The sequence below is a fragment of the Schistocerca piceifrons genome, chromosome 3, assembly GCF_021461385.2.
Source record: "Schistocerca piceifrons isolate TAMUIC-IGC-003096 chromosome 3, iqSchPice1.1, whole genome shotgun sequence".
NCBI classification, from domain to species: Eukaryota; Metazoa; Arthropoda; class Insecta; order Orthoptera; family Acrididae; genus Schistocerca; species Schistocerca piceifrons.
In genome coordinates, this window is record NC_060140.1 from 133,383,794 (window position 1) to 133,405,934 (window position 22,141).

Consider the following 22,141-nt stretch of genomic DNA (forward strand, 5'->3'; position numbering starts at 1 on the left):
CATCAAATAAAATGGCAAAAGGCACAAGTTGGAATATGACAGGTACCAAGCACAGTACACGAAGTGGAATATTGTACTTGTCATATTCTGACATGAGCAGTTCAATATTTTACAGGAAAATTAAGCATTTCCAATCATGACACAGACACACTTGTGTCACTTTGTCCCCTGAGGATGTTTATATAGACTAATAACAGTGGCTTCATAGATGCACATAAAATAATAGTCAAAGTGGTTTTTGTAACACTCATATTAACCAGTTGTGGAAGCACAATAATATCAAACAGCAACATCATTCAGTTGTTTGAGGGGGTAAAGCGTATATGCCATTAGTCACTTCTATGCAGCGTAAAAATGGAATGCTATAACAAGTTTTTATAAAGCCACAACAGTCGGGGAAACAGAAGCATCATGCATTTATTCTTATGGATAAAGTCAATGGCAAAGGAAAAACTGTTTCTAATTTTAAGAATTTTTATATTCAGAAAAATTCAGGTGAGTCCAGATGTTGTGTGCTGTTGAAGAGATTGCAGGACTTGTTGCTCCTGCCTATGAAAACAAATGTTGGATGGCTTCTATGCTATCCAGGGATGGAAAAGGGGAAGTATTCCTTTTATTTACACATCACTGTGGACCAGCTCTCTCTTTTTCATTTACATCAATTATGTCATTACTGCTTGGGGAAAGTTAGTTATACCATTTGAAAGAAATGTGCAATACATAATTTAGACACTAATAAGATTGTCAGTGGACCACCGTAACACCTTTGTTGTTAAATATAAGTAAAAAATTCCTCTTTGCAAGGCATTCAGATAACAATACTGTTATTATTTAACAGCTGCATCATTGTTTACAAATAATTTACGTAATTATACCCCCATTTTACAGATACATAAATATTAATCAATATTGCTAGTATTTTTTGAGTACAAGTTATTTGGTGTGTGTTAAAATATATTCATGGTTAACACACGGGAAATTCAAAAGACTCAAAGTCAGAGACTGGTCACGTAAGAGGTGTGTGTGTGTGTGTGTGTGTGTGTGTGTGTGTGTGTGTGTGTGTGTGTGTGTGTGTGTGTGTGTGTGTGTGTGTGTTTTCTGTTTTGTGCCTATTTGTGAATCAGCATTTCTGCTGTATGGTGAGTAGCAACACTCCTTTTCATAATATTGTCATATTTCATCCTGGATTTTCCATGTTTTATATTACGTCTATAATTCTAATAATGTAATAAATTGATTGGCACTAAATAAAAGATAATGATTTGGTAGCGTTATTTGGTTTTAGACATATCGCATCTTAGTAACAATTCCAAAGCCCTATGGACTGTGCACAAGGTGCTGTGCTTACCAGTAGAATAAAATTTATTTGGAACACTATCATGAAACTTGGCACAGATGTTAACCAAAAAAGGTATGAACAACACACTTTTTTTTTCAAACAAACAAAAAAATTCAAATTTTGAAATTTCCAAAATTAAAATTAATTTCAGTTGAGAAAATTTAGCATTGTTATCAATAATGCTAATCAACATGTACTTTCAAACTGTATAAAATGGTACAAATTTTAGGTCTGTAAGTCAAATAGTTTAAGATACGGTGATTTTAACGTTTCAAAATGTCACCGAATTTGCACAATTTTAGAAGTTAAAAAGAATTAATAACTAAAAATTGAAATGTCCAAAAAAAATTTAATTTAGTATTTTTCATGCACACTATTGTTATTATAATGTACCAAAATCATCAAAATCTGAGACATCAAGAACCAGACCACTGGTTGATTTCATGTGGATTGACCCAAGGATTTATCAATATTTTGATTCAACAAGTACACTTTAAAAGAAAATAAAGAAATGGGGCAAGGGGGTGGGGGGAGGTAGTAAAGGACTGGAATCAGATAGAGAGAATAGTGGAGAAATTGAGACATACAGGAAAAAGGTGAAAGGAAATTTTAAAAAAAGGATCAGAGGGTGTTTGTATATAGGAAACTTGAAAAGAGAGAAATTAACCATAAAAATTTCAGTAATGCACATGAATGCTTGCATCTAGTACAATTATGCTGTGTTCACGGATACCAAATGGTAGCCAAATATTTCTAACAATACTCTCTTTTGCCAATGTATTGCTTTTAAAATATTTTCTTACTAAGTACACATTCTCAGCCAATTTTGTTGATAACATTACTGAATCTTCGCCCATCACCTGCTCAGGTATACTTCAGTAGTCTCAATTTTCAGTACCACTTCCACAGTGTGGTGGTTTTCTTTTAATATGAGAAACTGTCCTCTCAATTTTTAATCTTGTTAATGACTTTTTATTCCTTCTGAATTAGTCATTTTCCAAGCACTTCTACTTTCCTTGGTTCTGCTTATGTACCCTGTTGCTGTCATGTGTGTCTCCTTAGATATTCTTTTACACACATATCTCTACTACTTATCCATCTCCTCCTCCCTTCAGCCTCCTTTCTACTTTTGTTGCCATTTCCTGTTATCTTCTATTTTATCACTTCCTAAATAAATTTAAAGACAACAAAAATTAATTTTAAAAAGCAGTTTTGATTGGATTTCAGTCTTGATCACACCATGTATGCTTCAAGAACATAGGTGACAGGTTTCGGTCATATCACATGACCATCATCAGACCCATGGCAACCTTCGAAGATGGTAGGTGGAGCACTCTTCTCAGCTGCTGTGATGTCAAGACCAGTTGACATCACAGCAGCTGAGAAGAGTGCTCCACCTACCATCTTCGAAGGTTGCCATGGGTCTGATGATGGTCATGTGATATGACCGAAACCTGTCACCTATGTTCTTGAAGCATACGTCGTGCGATCAAAACTTTTGAAAGAAAAATTTTTAAAAAATTTTTGATCACCGTTCCAAAAACATTTATTAATAAAGTTCTGATTGGATCTTCATATCAATTTGAAGTAACAATAATTAGTAATGTTGGTGATAGTGAGGCTGATAACTTTTGTAAGAGCTAATTCTAAAATGTTACATGATCATACTCATTTCATCGTCCCAACAAGCTTTATGTTGTAAATGAAATTATTGCAGTATATTCTATCAAAGCAATGTTCCCTGTTCATTATAGTGTTTACAATGATGCACCTCTTTCTAATGTACAAGGAAATATTTTTCTCCCAACCATAACAAGGGCTATCTTTTGCAGTTGCCATTCTTTCAAAATCTTCTTTCAAGCTTCCTTTCAAAGGTATTCTACTCTTATAATGATGTCCCAATTTAAGCTGTTAAGGTAGGCTCCTTTTTAGCTTAAGTGCTATTCATATAATTTACACAATACATGACATTCTAATGGCATTATCACCTGATTTACAATGCTGTCCAAAGAGACAACAGTCATAAATACTTTAAGTTGCTCACAGTCTTTATGTCTGACTTTTCAGTTATCCAAGTCGATATTTTTTTATTTGTATTCATTATCCAGCAAATTGTCCTTCCTAGAAAAGTGATCAGTCACATTCTCTGAAATTCAGTTTGTCATAGGTATAGTTTGCTCTGCACTTAATTTTGTTTCTTCATCCGTATCACCTAACTGCGTGCAAAGAGTGACGGTCCCTTCAGAAAACAAATTTACTTCATTAAAAGAAATATTATTAAAAAAACTTGCACTGAGAGACTTTAAAAATTGAAAAAGTAGTCCAAACCTGCATTATTGGGTGCTATATTGCTACTAAGCTGTATTCTTCTACTCTCACTACAACAGTGCAAGTAGTCCGTGCAATGGGCTGCTAATGTGTATACAACTCCTGTCAGTCCCACAGATGATGTTCTTTCAACAGGTTTGGCAAATGTGCAGTGCTGTACAGAGCAAAATGAGCCACAGCTACTTGTGACAGTGAAGTGCTATTTTGATAGGGTCCCTGCTGGCGTAAGTCACAGAACTGTTAAAAAATGACATAGGAGAATCTCATGGTAACCATCACTATGTTGTAATGTGAAATATAACACATCCAAGGACATATTGAGACACGATTTGTGTCTCACAACACACATACTGCTGGATAAGATACACGGCAAGTTCAACCTGAAAGCAACATATTCAAAAGTTTTAGTCAATCCCATTGAATGGGTTTCAGGATCACTGATGATGACACTGCCCTCCGCTATTGCAGAATTTGTGATGCAGTTGCTGCACTTCAATTAATTGTAAAACAACAAGGCTTAACAAGATTTGATAGCATTGCCTTAAACAAATTTTAATACGATGTTACAGCTCCGTACCCGATCAATATGGCATGTTATTAAAGGCTTGCTCCAATCTGCTTCGTGCTCTTTCATTATGGGACTTCTGCCAACAGCGTCACGGTGTGCACCAACCTGGATTACTTCAATGGCCCAGTAAGCTAAGATTCCACAAATAATATGACACACACCACATTCACAACTACTTTCTATCTAGATTTTTGTTGCAACCAACAATTTCAGTCTCACAAGAGCCAATATGTGACTTATGATCTTCAGATAATTTACTTTTCTGCTTAAATAGAATTAAAAACAAACAAAGAAACTGCTTTTAGTGGTGGAATGTTTCTTCTTTAGAGTTCACTTTCAATTTTGAGGCAATTATAGTGTATTCCAGGTATATGTACAACTTCGTTTCTCTATTAAGTTATATTATTCAGTATATAGGCTGGTAATTACTTAGAAGTTAAACATTCTTACAGAGGGTTGCTTGTCCAAGCTTTTTTTCCTGTTAACTAAGAGTATGGTGATCGCTATCTTTTCTTTTCACAACTTTTTTGAATAGAATGTTCTTCATAAACCTGTGAATCCACAGTTCACCTGTTTAGTGTCAAATTCCGCTGCTCTTCTTCCAGTTTTGCAACTAAATAATTACTATAGTTCTAGGTCTAAGACTGACACTATCTTTTTTTACACAATACACTCACATTACCCGCAACTGCCTTTCTTAAATTTTAGAGCAATGTTGAACTGTTTCCTGTCATTGAGTGTTTTTTCATCCTGCTAGATCTGACTCATAACTATGTCTATTCACCATTTTCCAATCCAGTAAGGGTCTAATCTGAATGGCTTATTGTCTTTTTATTTACTGCTGTTGTTTCCACTTCTGGTTAAGTCAAAGTGTTTGCATGATTACTTTTAGAGGGGTTACCAGAAGCATCAAGTAAACACTAATTATTTGCGAATACAGCCAAACTCACAAACATGACAGCATTAAGAAATGTAGTAGTCTCTTAAATGGTAATATTCCATTTCAACAATGAGTAAGAATTGCAAGAGTAGTATTTTGTGAAAACTTTAGCTAACAGTGCTGCTGAACTCAAAAAAATCTACTACTATTTTGCGTAGCAATAAATAGGAACAAATTATTTTATTTCCACTACACTTTTATGACTGATAGAAAATTACTGCTGTTAAATATAAATGATTAGAGTGTCATAATAGGTTGCACATTGTGCAAGCAGAAATGAAACAGCATAGCATATTGTTCATTGTGTGTACAGCTGGTACCAGAGAATTCACTGAAGTGTGGGTGGAGATGTGCAGTCTGGCATCATTGATGTTTCATGATTAATAGTAATAGTAATAGTAGTAGTAGTAGTAGTAGTAGTAGTAGTCTTGTTTTTTTTTGTTTTACATATTTCACCAATGGTGAACTTTTTTTTTTTAATTCTTACACTACCACACTTTTTGTCCAACAGATACGCAGTGGTCAAAAAAACTTGCATGGCACTCTGTATCAAGGACTTACAGAATATTGAACACTGAGTACTATATTTCCATTTCCATTTAAAGCTATCTTAAAATATAGCTCATTCATTTGATTTACTTTTCATCTCACTAGCTCGGTGTTGGTCTAAAAGAATGACAACATCAAATGAAGAACTTTTGCTTCAGGACAGATGGTCTTTTGAACAAATTAAGACATCATCTACATTTAGTTATTTATTCTGAAGGAGAGCAGCAAGAATCGGTATGTAGTTTTGGCCCATTCGAGAAGATGCACATATTTTGGTCCTTTGTGTGGCTCCGGGACCTATTTAAAATACACAAAACCCTCTGTTTGATGCTTTCTTTTAAAACTGCAGATTTCTTAAAAGAGCCATCTCAGGAGAGAGATTAGAATATTAAAGGATAATTTGAGAGCCACATTATTAGCGACCAGATGCATCGAACAAGCTTAAAAATATAAAACATTTCGAGCAAATACATTTTTGTTAAAATTGTATGAAAGAGTTAACTAAATCATTTTTCTTACCTAAAAACTGGATATCAGCTGAGGCCTTTTCACCTTGTGTCATCAAATGGTTTTTTAGTCACTATTAAAGTGTCAAAAGGCTCTGAGTCTTTCAACTTCAGTAATGCAAACGGCAATGATGCTGCTGCTGCTTTAGTCAAGCTCCTTTGTTGATCCCAGTGGCTGAGCAGAACCCATTCCAGACCTCCCTGACAAAAACATCCAGGAAGGTGCTGGGAACGAAGCTGAAGGCTTTCATTTCTGTCCTCAGCTGACCTAGCTACAAGACTCAGATAGTGGTGACAGTGACAGCTGAGCTCTAATTATATTATGGGAAAGATGCACAAAAATCAGTGTCTAATGCTTCCATTGCCTTGTACAACATTAAACATGCAGGGCACTATGCTTCTACAAACACAACTGCACAAGAAGAAAGAAAGTAAAGTTACTCCACAAGATGACACAAAGTGTAAGGAAAGACACAGTGACTAAGAAAAAGAATACGTACACAGTTCTTCCACCAAAAGAACATGTGAGTATTTACAACATACATTAAGAAAAGGCTATTCGTAAGACCTACGATGTTAATGCTATGGATATTGTTAGGGACTCTATAAAGGAGGAGAATTTAGTGGATCAAGTGCAGAATGTAAAAACCCCCTCATCTAGAAAATTCTAAGGTCAGTATAACTTAAAAACAATATGAATTTTCTGGTTTTAATAGCAAGCCAAATAGTAAAAATTATTTGAATGATACAAACCCTCCAACTAAATCTAACCTTCAAAATATGAAGATTACGGAGCACAGTAACAAGCCTTGTCATACTAGAGTGTCTCAAAAAGTTGTTATTTAATGATCGGTAAGTATTTACATCAAACATAAACATGGTGAAAATACTTTAGTCATGGTCCAAAGCATATAACACCACACACAAAGCTCATTACATAAAAAGATACATAAAAATTGAAAATTGTCAATAAAAACAGTTGGTGATAGATTAAGTAGCATGTCTAGAAGTAATATGTGATATATTTAACAACTTCATTTAATCAGTAAAAGTGACAACTCCAATAACCACATTTGAACATTAATTTTTTTCAGAAAAAAATCAATGTTAGTTTTGTAAATAAGTGAAACATTGCTATTAAAAAAAAAAAACCACCACACAATATGATATTTACAGAAGAACATATCTATGCTGTTTACATATACACTCCTGGAAATGGAAAAAAGAACACATTGACACCGGTGTGTCAGACCCACCATACTTGCTCCGGACACTGCGAGAGGGCTGTACAAGCAATGATCACACGCACGGCACAGCGGACACACCAGGAACCGCGGTGCTGGCCGTCGAATGGCGCTAGCTGCGCAGCATTTGTGCACCGCCGCCGTCAGTGTCAGCCAGTTTGCCGTGGCATACGGAGCTCCATCGCAGTCTTTAACACTGGTAGCATGCCGCGACAGCGTGGACGTGAACCGTATGTGCAGTTGACGGACTTTGAGCGAGGGCGTATAGTGGGCATGCGGGAGGCCGGGTGGACGTACCGCCGAATTGCTCAACACGTGGGGCGTGAGGTCTCCACAGTACATCGATGTTGTCACCAGTGGTCGGCGGAAGGTGCACGTGCCCGTCGACCTGGGACCGGACCGCAGCGACGCACGGAGGCACGCCAAGACCGTAGGATCCTACGCAGTGCCGTAGGGGACCGCACCGCCACTTCCCAGCAAATGAGGGACACTGTTGCTCCTGGGGTATCGGTGAGGACCATTCGCAACCGTCTCCATGAAGCTGGGCTACGGTCCCGCACACCGTTAGGCCGTCTTCCGCTCACGCCCCAACATCGTGCAGCCCGCCTCCAGTGGTGTCGCGACAGGCGTGAATGGAGGGACGAATGGAGACGTGTCGTCTTCAGCGATGAGAGTCGCTTCTGCCTTGGTGCCAATGATGGTCGTATGCCTGTTTGGCGCCGTGCAGGTGAGCGCCACAATCAGGACTGCATACGACCGAGGCACACAGGGCCAACACCCGGCATCATGGTGTGGGGAGCGATCTCCTACACTGGCCGTACACCACTGGTGATCGTCGAGGGGACACTGAATAGTGCACGGTACATCCAAACCGTCATCGAACCCATCGTTCTACCATTCCTAGACCGGCAGGGGAACTTGCTGTTCCAACAGGACAATGCATGTCCGCATGTATCCCGTGCCACACAACGTGCTCTAGAAGGTGTAAGTCAACTACCCTGGCCAGCAAGATCTCCGGATCTGTCCCCCATTGAGCATGTTTGGGACTGGATGAAGCGTCGTCTCACGCGGTCTGCACGTCCAGCACGAACGCTGGTCCAACTGAGGCGCCAGGTGGAAATGGCATGGCAAGCCGTTCCACAGGACTACATCCAGCATCTCTACGATCGTCTCCATGGGAGAATAGCAGCCTGCATTGCTGCGAAAGGTGGATATACACTGTACTAGTGCCGACATTGTGCATGCTCTGTTGCCTGTGTCTATGTGCCTGTGGTTCTGTCAGTGTGATCATGTGATGTATCTGATCCCAGGAATGTGTCAATAAAGTTTCCCCTTCCTGGGACAATGAATTCACGGTGTTCTTATTTCAATTTCCAGGAGTGTATTTGTTCCCTTAAAAGGTATAATTATCAAATGTTGCAGCACATCTTTACTTTCTCTCTTTCCCACAGCATGTATGAACATAAAAAAGATTTCAAAAGATAAAAGATGATGGTCAGTGATCATTTCTCTAATATAGTCATGCACACTCTAGTTAATTAGATACTACCACTAAACAGCAAAGATCCCAAGATTAATAACTTTTTGAATAAATTGTTTGCTACAAAGGACAGAAATTACATATATCACTTCTATACAAAATTCTGTACTGCATTTTCAATGCTGAGCAGCAAATTATTCCCTTTTTACTTCTTTTTCTGAAAGAATTACGCACTATTTTTTTGCTTTATCGTCTGAGAAGGAAGACGTAACTTCCTTTCTCATTTTTTGTTGTAGACCTACAGGTTCTGCAGATTAGACTACCAATAACAAAATTGCACCATAGGACCACAAAAGCAACAAATAGTAGAAATATAAATGTGTTTCATTGGACCATGTATCGAGTGATCACAAAGTCAGTATAAATTTGAAAACTGAATAAATCACGGAATAATGTAGATAGAGAGGTAGGAATTGACACACATGCTTCGAATGACATGGGGTTTTATTAGAACCAAAAAAATACAAACGTTCAAAAAATGTCCAACAGATGGCACTTCATCTGATCAGAATAGCAATAATTACAATAACAAAGTAAGACAAAGCAAAGATGATGTTCTTTACAGGAAATGCTCAATATGTCCACCATCATTCCTCAACAATAGCTGTAGTCGAGGAATAATGTTGTGAACAGCACTGTAAAGCATGTCTGAGTTATGGTGAGGCATTGGCGTCGGATGTTGTCTTTCAGCATCCCTAGAGATGTCGGTCGATCACTATACACTTGTGACGTCAGGTAACCCCAAAGCCAATAATCTGGGGACCTGGGAGGCCAAGCATGATGAAAGTGGTGGCTGAGCACATGATCATCACCAAACGGTGCACACAAGAGATCTTTCATGCGTCCAGCAATATGGGATGGTTCTAATAAAACCCCATGTCATTCGAAGCACGTGTGTCAATTTTTACCTCTCTATCTAGATTATTCCGTGGTTTATTAAGTTTTCAAATCTATACTGAGTTTTTGATCACCCGGTATATGAAACTCTGCAGCATATTTATTGGCAAAAGCCTACAGAAATGTGGTAGTTACACCTAGGAACTTTTATTGTTCTACAATGCACATATTTATTATGATTAGTGTGTATTTTGCAGATAGTGGTATGATCAAGAGACTGAATACCAATAAAGAAACAGTGAATCAGTCAATCAAACTAATCACTCAGGACTATTCTGTCACTGGCCATGATGGAGGAGAAGTTGACTACGATAGTCGAGAAGCATGTCTGGTTTGGTAGTATGCTTCAGAGTTTGCTGATACCCATAAACTGATTTCTTTCTTAAGCTCATAAGACAGACAACAGTGTTTGTGTTGCCCACTATTTTCAGTTCACAATAATGTCACTAACAGTGGGAGTGGGGACGTATGACAAGTGAAATCTCTCTTGTGGAAAGTCCAAAATTCCGTGTCCCTATAAAATTCCCTATTCGAACTTATAAAATTCCCTATTCGAACTTATAAAATTCCCTATTCGAACTTATAAAATTCCCTATTCGAACTTATAAAATTCCCTATTCGAACTTATAAAATTCCCTATTCGAACTTATAAAATTCCCTATTCGAACTTATAAAATTCCCTATTCGAACTTATAAAATTCCCTATTCGAACTTATAAAATTCCCTATTCGAACTTATAAAATTCCCTATTCGAACTTATAAAATTCCCTATTCGAACTTATAAAATTCCCTATTCGAACTTATAAAATTCCCTATTCGAACTTATAAAATTCCCTATTCGAACTTATAAAATTCCCTATTCGAACTTATAAAATTCCATCTGCTAACTCAGTTCTGTGGAAAATACTACTACAATGTCGACAGTAAGATTGCAAACACTTACTCTCGAGTGCACAACCTGCCATTATGCACAGTGCACAGATTCCTTCTCCTGCATTTCACTTTTTTGACAGGCAGTGAATTATAAACAGATAACATTCATCACAATGCTAGTTCCAGAGGAGTACTGTGGAAATCAGTAATGCAATTAAATAGTCTACAATTAAATAAATAAAAATATGTTCTACATCTTACGTGTTTGTCACTGGAGAATCACCACTTCGATTTGTGTAATTAACCAATGCATTGAAAGACTGGTTAACCCATTGCCAGAAAACAACTGCTCCAGTAGACCTAAAAATAAAAAGAATACATATTATAGGCTAGACTTATTATAGTAGAAATGTGTCATGTCGCAATCATCAAATACAAAATATTTTCTTATGTCACTGTACATATTGGCAAAGTAATTACTAATTACAAACTGAACATCATAGCCCCCCCTCACACACACCCACACCTATGACTACTACCTTAAAATTTCTGGCTTCTTATTAGAATAAGAAAGTGAGAAATATTGCTGATGTAGGAAGTGTGGCAGTGTGAAGGGATCAAGGCACTCAGAACCCAGTTAAAGGACTTCTCAGCTTTCCCAGGAAGGAAAGGAAAGGAAATAAATATTTTTTTCGGTTTGCCTTCCATCACTTCACACTATGATTGACATTTCATCTGTCTGTAAACTTTACCTGTCATTCACTTTAACCCTATGTTGTGCTAAAAAATGGACACCTGTATCCTAAGGAAAGTAAATTTACACCTTTACCTGTTTGTATGTAGACTGGCAATGGCAATGGCAAGGAAAGCGTTTCTGAAGAAGAGAAATTTGTTAACATCGAGTATAGATTAAGTGTCAGGAAGTCATTTCTGAAAGTATTTGTATGGAGTGTAGCCATGTATGGAAGTGAAACATGGACGATAAATAGTTTGGACAAGAAGAGAATAGAAGCTTTCGAAATGTGGTGCTACAGAAGAATGTTGAAGATTAGATGGGTAGATCACATAACTAATGAGGAAGTATTGAATCGGATTGGGGAGAAGAGAACTTTGTGGCACAGCTTGACCAGAAGAAGGGATCGGTTGGTAGGACATGTTCTGAGGCATCAAGGGATCACCAATTTAGTGTTGGAGGGCAGCGTGGAGAGTAAAAATCGTAGAGGGAGACCAAGAGATGAATACACTAAGCAGATTCAGAAGGATGTAGGTTGCAGTAGGTACTGGGAGATGAAGAAGCTTGCACAGGATAGAGTAGCATGGAGAGCTGCATCAAACCAGTCTCAGGACTGAAGACCACAACAACAACAACAACAACAACAACCTGTTTCTACATGTTACCATCTGCTATACTTTTGAAAGTTGCTTAGCAGAAGTGTGTGTTACCACGCAGCACACATTTTCAACATATTTCTCCAAAAACCGGAGGCAGATAGTTGCAAACCAAACATTCTGAAGCTTTACATGATAGCCTTTCTCTCACCAAATTACTATTATTATCTGCATCAACCCCTAAGGCCCATTCAATAATAATTAAAATGAAGGGAATTCACAAAACTTTTGTTTTCAAATGGAACTGCTCACTGCTACCTGTTACAGCTTACAGCCATCATAATTTAGACTCTCAATCTTTTCCCAAATAATTCCAAGTAAATGCTGTCGTCATTCCCACGATCATTATTATCATTTGCTCTTTTTCTGAACAGTGTGGCACAGAGGCTATGGCACTGGACTTTTCTTAATTAACTGTGCCAGGACTTCAGCTTTCCTGCAGAGAATCAGAATCAATTTTCCTCAGAAAAAGATGATCATTCTGTTACACAATTATGAAATGAGGTACATGGATGAGTAATTTCTGCAGGAAGTTCTGGATTGTTAATTATGGGTTCTGGGGCTCTTGTGATATCTGTACTGCTGAACTAAATATATTAAGTGTTGTTGAACAGCAGTATTAGTTTGTGGCAGAACTATCAAGATTAAAAGATGGAAGAAAATGCCTAGATGAAATGAGTTGAAGGAGGGCAGGAAAAGAAAAAAGATTTTTAGAGTATATCAGCCAATAACACAAGACAAAAGGAATAAATACAATACCAAGAAGAAGCAAGCTATGTAGAAAGTAGTACAACTGAGGAGGGAATGGATGGGCAAACAGACAGAGACAATGGAGGAAGACAGCAAAGGTAACAGGAAAGTACTGTACGGTATAGTGAAGGGATTGGGGTAAAGTTTCAGTGAAAACTCCACTATGCTGGATGTAAATGACAAGCAGTGTAAAAATAGTATTGTGAAATTCCTTTAATTCCAGGTTGTATAGCTCAAAATAGGTTGCAGTAGGTACTGGGAGATGAAGAGGCTTGCACAGGATAGAGTAGCGTGGAGAGCTGCATCAAACCAGTCTCAGGACTGAAGACCACAACAACAACAACATAGCTCAAAAGGAAATGCCAATGAAGAGATGGACAACAACCATGGTAACAAATCTACAAAGCATTTGACTTGGGCAGAAAGAGTATCCACACTGACCAGAATGGCAGGAGGAAAGGTGTCAACTGCAGATGAGATACCAACACAAATGGTTAGAGCAGCTGGAGTTATGAGAAAGCAGTGGCTAAACTGTATGTTAAGGACAGTTTAAAGACTGACGACAACTGCAAAGAACGTAAAAATTGGCTAATTGTCCCTGTCTTCAAGAAAGGGCACAAGAGGGAATTAGTTGTCTGTGTACATGCTTTGAAACTGTGTTTACAGTAACGTTTTATGTTTCTGTGGTGTACTTCAGGTTGTTATTTATTCTATCAACTTCTTGCTACATTAACGAGACATTATATAGCTTGTGAACTTGCATCTTTTTAGCTATAGGAATAAATCGTGGAGTTTCCAAAGAAAGTGAGGTCATGGGGAAGACAAAAGATGTTTCACTTCAGAAAGTTTCGGCTGTGGTAGCACTTCTTGCTGAATTTATTTATTTTATTTTTATTTTGCTTATGACAATACAGCGACAATATTTTATATAAGTACAATAATATGTAAACGAAATGTATAAAACAAAACAATGCGTAAATAGTACGTGTGTAAAAAAACAAGCAATAGCACAAAAGGATAAAGTACAAACACTCAAGACAAAATAACTACACATTAAAAGCTTGCTGAAAATTGTGATACACATAAAGAAATTGCTTACAGAATGAGAATATTACAGAAAACAGTCAGCAGAATCAAACTTTCAGTGCAGAAAGGTGCTGGATACAAGGCAAACAGGAAAGGAAACTGTGGACATAACATCAGTCCTAGAACAATGAGAAGACTTACAAACATGGCAACAATGAACCGTGAATGTACTGCTACAGACACGAGCCATCAGCTGAAAGGTTTGGATGTTGAAATTTCACCTGCGAAAGTGAGGAGGAGGCTGTCTGAATAAACAACTTCAGGAGTGGACAAGTGAGGACTGGGCGAAGGTATGTGCAATGCTAGGGTAAATTAAGTGGGTCTGATCTCTAAAGTCAGGAGTTTTTGCTTGAGCTTGTGATGTTTTATTGATACTGAAGAATTACACATTTGAATTTGGGACTGTTGAGGTCTCCTACGCTACTATTCCCAACTTTTCTAGCTTGAAATTTTGTACATATGCTTAAGGTATGTTTCAGTGATTTTTTTTTTTTTTTTGTTATGGTTTTAGGGCGCAAAACTGCTACGGTCATTAGCGCCCGGTCTGTGATGTAGGAAAAGGTAAAAAACAAAACTGGAAACCAGCAGCAACGGCAACAAAACTCAAAAAAATGGAGAAACTAAAACCAGAAGGAAAGCTTTAAAAAAACCACTATAGAAGGGGGTTGGTTGTCCCCAAAAAGAGTTTCAAATGACTGACGTCATCTCACTGGCAATAATAAACTCGAGAACGCGATCGGCTGAGCGCGTGTCATCTGCTAAAATGGAAGATATATGAGGCGGCAGCTGTAGACAGACGCGTAACGGAGTAAAATAGTGGCACTCAAGTAAAAGGTGTCTTACCGTCCACAGCTGGGAGCAGTTGGGACAGAGTGGGGGAGGATCACCACTTAAAAGATGTCGATGGCTAAAAAGACAGTGCCCTATCCGGAGTCTAGTTAAAATTACCTCCTCCCGACGACGCGTTTGGGAGGAAGAGGTCCAAGCACAGGGAAGAGCTTTCACGTCCCGCAATTTATTATTGGGAAGTGTCGACCAATGTGCATGCCATAAAAGAGTAACACGACGACATAAAACACTCCGTAGATCGGCGAAGGGAATCGTGCGAATAGCTGGCTGAAGAAGAGAGACTGCAGCCTTGGCCGCTATATCGGCCGCCTCATTTCCACAGATACCAACGTGTCCTGGGATCCAGAGGAACGCCACAGAGACGCCCCCAAGTGGAGCACGTGGAGGCAGTCCTGAATCTGGTGGACCAGAGGGTGGACAGGGTACAGAGCTTGGAGACTGAGGAGAGAGCTGAGAGACTCTGAACAGATAACATACTGTATTCGCTGATGACGACGGATGTATTGGACAGCCTGGAGAACAGCGTAAAGCTCCGCAGTACAAACTGAACACTGGTCGAGAAGCCAAAATCAATTTGGGGTGTTGCCAACAATATAGGCACTCCCTAAACCTAACGATGTTTTCGAGCCATCAGTGTAAATAAATGTGGCTTCCTTCATTTGTGCACATAGAGCAGCAAATGTCCGATGATAAACAAATGAAGGGGTACCATCCTTGGGAAACTGACGAAGGTCACGGAGCAGGCAGGTCCGGGGACGGAGCCAAGGCAGTGCTGTACCCCAAGTTGTCAAGAAGGTTCTAGGAAAGCGGAAGGAAAGAGAATGGAGCAGTTGACGGAAGCGGACTCCCGGTGGTAGTAGGGAGGAAGGGCAGCCTGCATACCCTAAATCCAAGGAGGCGTCGAAAAAAATGTCATGGGCCGGATTAGCAGGCATGGAAGACAGATGGCTAGCATAACGACTCAGAAGGACAGCTCGCCAATTGGACAGCGGAGGTTCAGCAGTCTCAGCATAAAGGCTTTCCACAGGGCTGGTGTAAAAAGCTCCAGACACTAAACGTAATCCACGGTGGTGGAGAGAGTCGAGACGCCAAAGAATAGATGGCCGAGCAGAGGAGTAAACTATGCTTCCATAGTCCAATTTCGAGTGCACTAAGGCGCGATAGAGGCGGAGAAGAACCACTCGGTCTGCTCCCCAGGAGGTACCATTCAGGACACGGAGGGTGTTGAGGGATCGCAGACAGCGAGCCGAAAGATAGGAAACGTGGGAGGACCAGCACAGTTTTCTGTCAAACATAAGACTCATGAATTTAGCGACGTCCGAAAACGGAAGGTTGACAGGTCCTAGATGTAAGGAAGGTGGAAGAAACTCCGTACGACGCCAAAAATTAACACAAACAATCTTACTGGGAGAAAAGCGGAAGCTTGTTGTGATGCTCCAAGAGTGGAGGCGATCGAGACATCCTTGAAGACGTCGTTCAAGAAGGCTGGTCCGTTGAGAGCTGTAGTAGATCGCAAAATCATCCACAAAGAGGGAGCCCGAGACATCATCATGAAGGAGACAATCCATAACTGGATTTATGGCAATGGCAAACAGTACAACACTTAGCACAGAGCCCTGGGGTACCCCATTTTCTTGGGAGAAAGTACGGACAGGAGAGAGTAGTGTTCACCTGCACTCTAAATGTGCACTCTACCATAAATTCCTGAAGAAAAAAGGGGCAGCCGACCTCGAAAGCCCCAAGAGAACAGTGTGCGGAGGATGCCTGTCCTCCAACAGGTATCGTATGCTCTCTCCAGATCAAAAAATATTGCTACTGTTTGGCATTTCCAGAGAAAATTGTTCATGATATAAGTGGAGAGAGCAACAAGATAGTCAACTGCAGAACGATGCTTTCGGAAACTGCATTGTTAACAGACTGCGGAACTCCAGCCACCAAGCTAAACAGCAACTCACCACACACTCCAAAACCTTAGATACACTACTCGTGAGAGAAATGGGGCGATAGCTAGAGGGGAGATATTTGTCCTTTCCAGGTTTCGGAACAGGAATGACGATAGCTTCCCGCCATCGTCTTGGAAAAGTACTTTCGGTCCAAATTCGATTATAAAGGTGAAGGAGGTAACGCAGACTATGGGTTGATAAATGCAGCAACATTTGGATGTGGATACCATCCGGTCCTGGGGCGGAGGAGCGAGAAGAAGAGAGTGCATGTTGGAGTTCCCACATGGAGAAAACAGTATTATAGCTTTCGCGATTTTGAGAGGAAAAAGCAAGAGGTTGCACTTCCGCTGCACGTTTCTTTGGGAGAAACGCTGGCGAGTAATTTGAAGACCTCGAAATCTCGGCAAAGTGTTGACCCAATGAGTTAGAAATTGCGGTGGGGTCCACTAATGTATCATGCGCGACAGTGAGCCCAGAGACTGGGGAGAAACTAGGCGCGCCAGATAACCGTCGAATCCAACTCCAAACTTCCGAGGAGGGAGTGAAGGTGTTAAATGAGCTAATAAAGAAGTCCCAGCTTGCCTTCTTGCTATCACAGATGACGCGACGGCATCGCGCACGGAACTGCTTATAGCAGATACAGTTGGCCAAAGTAGGATGGTGGCGGAAAACGCGAAGAGCACGTCGCCGCTCACATATTGCGTCACGGCATGCCTCGTTCCGCCAAGGAACTGGGGGGTGCCGGGGCAATTCAGAGGTGCGTGGTATTTAACGTTCCGCAGCTGTAAGAATAAAGTCTGTAATATGTGTGACCTCATCGTTGACACTAGGAAAGTGACGGTCAACGAATGTCGCTAGAGACGAAAAAAGTGTCCAATCGGCTTGGGCAAACTTCCAGTGTCATGGGCGCATACATGGCAGTTGAGGCTGCAGTCTAAGGACATATGGAAAGTGGTCACTCGAGTGTGTATCATCAAGGGCGAACCATTTGAAGCACCGAGCTAGTGGAACAGTACCAACCAAAAGGTCCAAATGAGAAATTTGTCGTGGAGGCAACAAAAATGTAGGGTCCCCAGTGTTGAGGCAAACAAGATCCGCTTGGTGGAAGACGTCTATCAATAGAGAGCCATGCGGATAAGGATGTGGAGATCCCCAAAGCGGGTGGTGGGCATTGAAGTCCCCAACCAGCAAATAGGAGGGTGGAAGCTGACCAAGAAGATGAAGGAGATCAGCTCGTGTGGTGTGGACAATGGAATGTATACAGTACAAAGAGAGAAGGTGTATCCAGAAAGGGAAAGATGGACAGCGACAGCTTGGAAGGAAGTGTTTAAGGGGATTGGGTGATAATGGAGAGTATCGTGGAGAAGAATCATGAGTCCTCCATGGGCTGGAGTGCCTTCAACAGAGGGGAGATCAAATCGGACGGACTGAAAATGGGGGAGAACAAAGCGGTCATGGGGACGCAGCTTTGTCTCCTGAAGACAGAAGATGACCGGGAAGTAGGATCGTAAGAGCATCAACAATTCATCCCGATTGGCTCGAATGCCGCGGATATTCCAGTGGATAATGGACATGGGGTGAACAGAAAATGGAGGAATGGGACCAAGGTTGCCATCAACTCAACGACTGCTCAGAGCTTGTGACCGACAGTGTGGAACAGCATTCAGCCAAAGGTAGAAGATCCTGATCCATAGGTTGTTCAGGAGCAGCTCCTGCCACCAGCGATCGGCTGGTTGATCGGCCGCCAGCAGTGCGCCTTGGCGACACAGAAGACGGCCGAGGTTAGCTACCACCAGGTGGTGCTGTAGACGAGACACGCCGTGGCGGAGAAGGAGAGGAACTGGGTTTCTTATTAGCCTTCTTGGAAACAGGATGCTTAGATGAAGGAGGAACCGATGGTTATGAAGTTGGGGTACGTAAAAAATCTTCACGAGTATGCTCTTTTTTGGAAGTCTTGGTGTCTGACTTTTTGGCTCGAGATTTAGCAGAACGCGATGAAGGGTGAGCCATAGAGTGAGCAGGTGAAAGTGGGGAGGTTGAGCGGGCGATCTTTGCGCTGGCCGATCTGATGACCATGGCACTAAAGGTGAGATCACAAGTCTGCGTGGCAGACTTCTTTGTTGGCCAAGGAGAGGCAAGGACAGTGCTGTATTTTCCTGTCTGAGGCACAGTGGGCTTTCGGCTGGCAAATAATTTTTGAGTAGCAAAGGTCGACACCTTTTCTTTCACTCTGATTTCCTGAATGAGCGTTTCGTCTTTAAAAATGGGGCAATCTCTAGAGGAAGCAGCATGGTCACCCATACAGTTGATGCAACGAGGGGATGGAGGTGGACAAGCACCCTCATGGGCATCCTTGCCACACACAACACATTTGGCCGGATTGGAACAGGACTGGCTGGTGTGATTGAACCGCTGACACCGATAGCAACGCGTAGGGTTTGGGATGTAAGGGTAAACGGAAATTATCTCATAGCCCGCTTTGATGTTCGATGGGAGTTGAACTTTGTCAAATGTCAAGAAGACAGTACGGGTTGGAATGATGTTTGTGTCAACCCTTTTCATGACTATGAACAGCCGTTACGCCCTGGTCAGACAGGTAGTGTTGAATTTCCTCATCGGACAATCCGTCGAGGGCGCGTGTATAAACGACCCCACGTGAGGCATTTAAAGTGCGGTGTGCTTCCACCCGGACAGGGAAGGTATGTAGCAGTTGAAGTACGCAGCAATTTTTGTGCCTGGAGGGCACTGACTGTTTCTAACAACAAGGTGCCATTTCGTAATATGGAGCAAGACTTTACAGGACCTTAAATTGCATCGACACTTTTCTGAATAATGAAAGGGTTGACCGTGGAGAAGTCATGACCTTCGTCAGACCGAGAAACAACAAGGAACTGTGGCAACGATGGAAGAACTGTCTGTGGCTGAGACTCACTGAACTTACGCCTGTGAGCAGACATAGTAGAAGATGAGTAAACCATTGCGAAAGTACCCCCATGATTACCGGCGTCTCCGATAGCGCGCTCATTCCTTGTGGGGGCCCTCTCTGAGGGCACTCCCGCCTTAGGTGATTGTTCACACCTCAGGTCACACCTCCTGAGAAACAGACGGAGGGACCAATCGGCACTTTCGGAAGGAATCAGCTCGGGTAATCACCCCTCCCTGGGCCTGGCCATTACAAGGGGGTACGTACGTATCCTACCTGTCTACCCGGGGTGGGGAATTACGCGTTACCCCGTCACCGGCTACACATGGAAATGTGTGAGTCGGCCTTCAGACACGCACAGGGAGGAAAAAAGAGAAAGGGAAAAAACAAAGGGAAAGGAAAGAAGAGAGGTCTCAAACGCCACAGCGGAGAAAAGGGTGAAGAGAAGAGGTAAGGAAAAGAGAAGGACAAAGGAAGGACGAAGACTTGTGAGCAGAGAAAGCAAAGAATGTGTTACATTTTCAAGCGTCCGTCTCCAGACGTAGGCACAAAACATACTCCCAGAGGGGGAGAAAGGGAAGGAAAGAGGCGGAGGTGGGAGAGGGGGGGGGGCGGCGAAGATGGGGGATGGGGAAGGATGCAGAAAGGGAAGGTATGTAGCCCGGAAAGGAAGGAAGGCCACATTAGCTCGGGGTCCCGTGCTCGCTACGCACGTATCCACAAAAGAGTTGTGGACCCCCTGGGGGGATTGTTTCAGGGATGAATGTGTATTCACTGTGATGGAAAAAAAGCAGTGTGTGTGTGTGTGTGTGTGTGTGTGTGTGTGTGTGTGTGTGTGTGTGTAGCAATGAGTGAAGCATCCAACTTTTGTTATGGTCTGGAGTGTGATGTCCGAGAAAGGTCCTGGCAGATTACACATTGTTGAAGAGACAATGAGGCAAGAACAATATGAAGAAATCCTTGAAAAGGAACTTTTCCCACAAATAAATTAGTGGTTTCCTAATAAAGCTGCCATTTTTATGCACAATAGGGCACCTTGCCACAAAGCCTAAAGTGTTTCCAGGTACTTGGAAGAAAAGCAACTGAAAGTGTTGCTCTGGCCACAGAGTCCCTCTGATATGAACCAAATTGAAAATTTATGGGCTATCATGAAACAGAGTATAAGGAAATTTACAATACCAGCGAACAAGATCTCATGGAGAAACTGGAGGAAATCTGGTACCGTAACAATGATATTAAAATGTCATGTGGAAAGTTAGGAAAAACTATGCCAAACAGGATAAAAATGTTGACTGAGAACAAGGGGATGCAAACAAGGCATTGAATGTACAAAAAAATATATATGTGGATGTAAATGTGTAATAAATCTAAAGTTTTGGAAAAAATGTCTTTAATCTAATAATTTTAGCACATCTGTAGTATGAAATCTAATGTGAAGAAAAGTGAATTCATGATAATGGCCAGGATTCATGCTTGAAGAAAAATTGTTGAACATAGTTGACAGCTTCAAATTTTATGGGAGAAGAGTGGAAACAAATCAAACAGATGAAGTCATTGAGAGAGGGAGGTAAAGAAAAAATAAATAAATATCACCAAAGTAAAATTTTGGGATTGTTTTAAATAAAGAAATTCTACATCATCTAGTAACAAATTATATCAAAATTAATTACACAGTACTGCCAAATAAGTGTTTTAAGTATGTGTGCAATTCTGGGTTATGTTTGCCTTATTTATTATCTTTTAAGTAATTTTCTCATTTCTCTGTTTTGCACTTCTGATTTTTAATATGTCTTAATTATTTTTATTCTGATAAACTGCATGTTGATAACTGTTCAACATATTTTTGATTTTCTGACATCTCACTAGCACGAGGAACTGACATGTTAATTTTACTGAAGAAAAATTACATCAAGAAAACTAAAAAATATGACAGGATTGATAACTGCAACTAACCTTTGGAGCAGAGGGGAAGGAGAGGAGGATGTTTACTATTACCAATGAACATACATAAAAAGTCTTCTGCACTACAGATGTGTTCATCTCATCCTGGGGTCTGAATGACCTGCCTTTCCTTTTCAACCGTCCCCACTTTAACAGTTCAAAAAGCTAGGATAATGTCAATCACTTTTATATGCATATATCAGCAGTACTGAACACTTTGCCTCCTGAATGTATATACTGGCCAACTTTAATAGCTGGCATATCAATTTGCCTTCCATCACTGGTAGCAGACAGTTGACACTGGTTACATGACATCTTAGAAAAACAATCAGTGTACCAGCCTGGAAATGATGCCACCAGGCAGTCTACCATAAGGTGCCATGAAAGTAGCAATGATATAAGTTATCACTGTGTTGCTAGAAGATTTCTATACACACATTCATTCTGATTGCACTTGTGACTTATGGTTAAAGAAT

The 22,141-nt window shown here is 40.7% G+C and overlaps 1 protein-coding gene across 1 annotated transcript in view; it reads right to left on the minus strand.

The window, feature by feature from the left end:
• The window catches only part of LOC124787650 (sideroflexin-1), a 124,832-nt gene that overhangs the window by 58,318 nt on the left and 44,373 nt on the right, over positions 1-22,141 (minus strand). Inside the window, exon 4 of the mRNA XM_047254448.1 lies at positions 11,046-11,144. Within this exon, the coding sequence (XP_047110404.1) occupies positions 11,046-11,144 (99 nt within the window). The remainder of the gene's footprint in view (positions 1-11,045; positions 11,145-22,141) is intronic.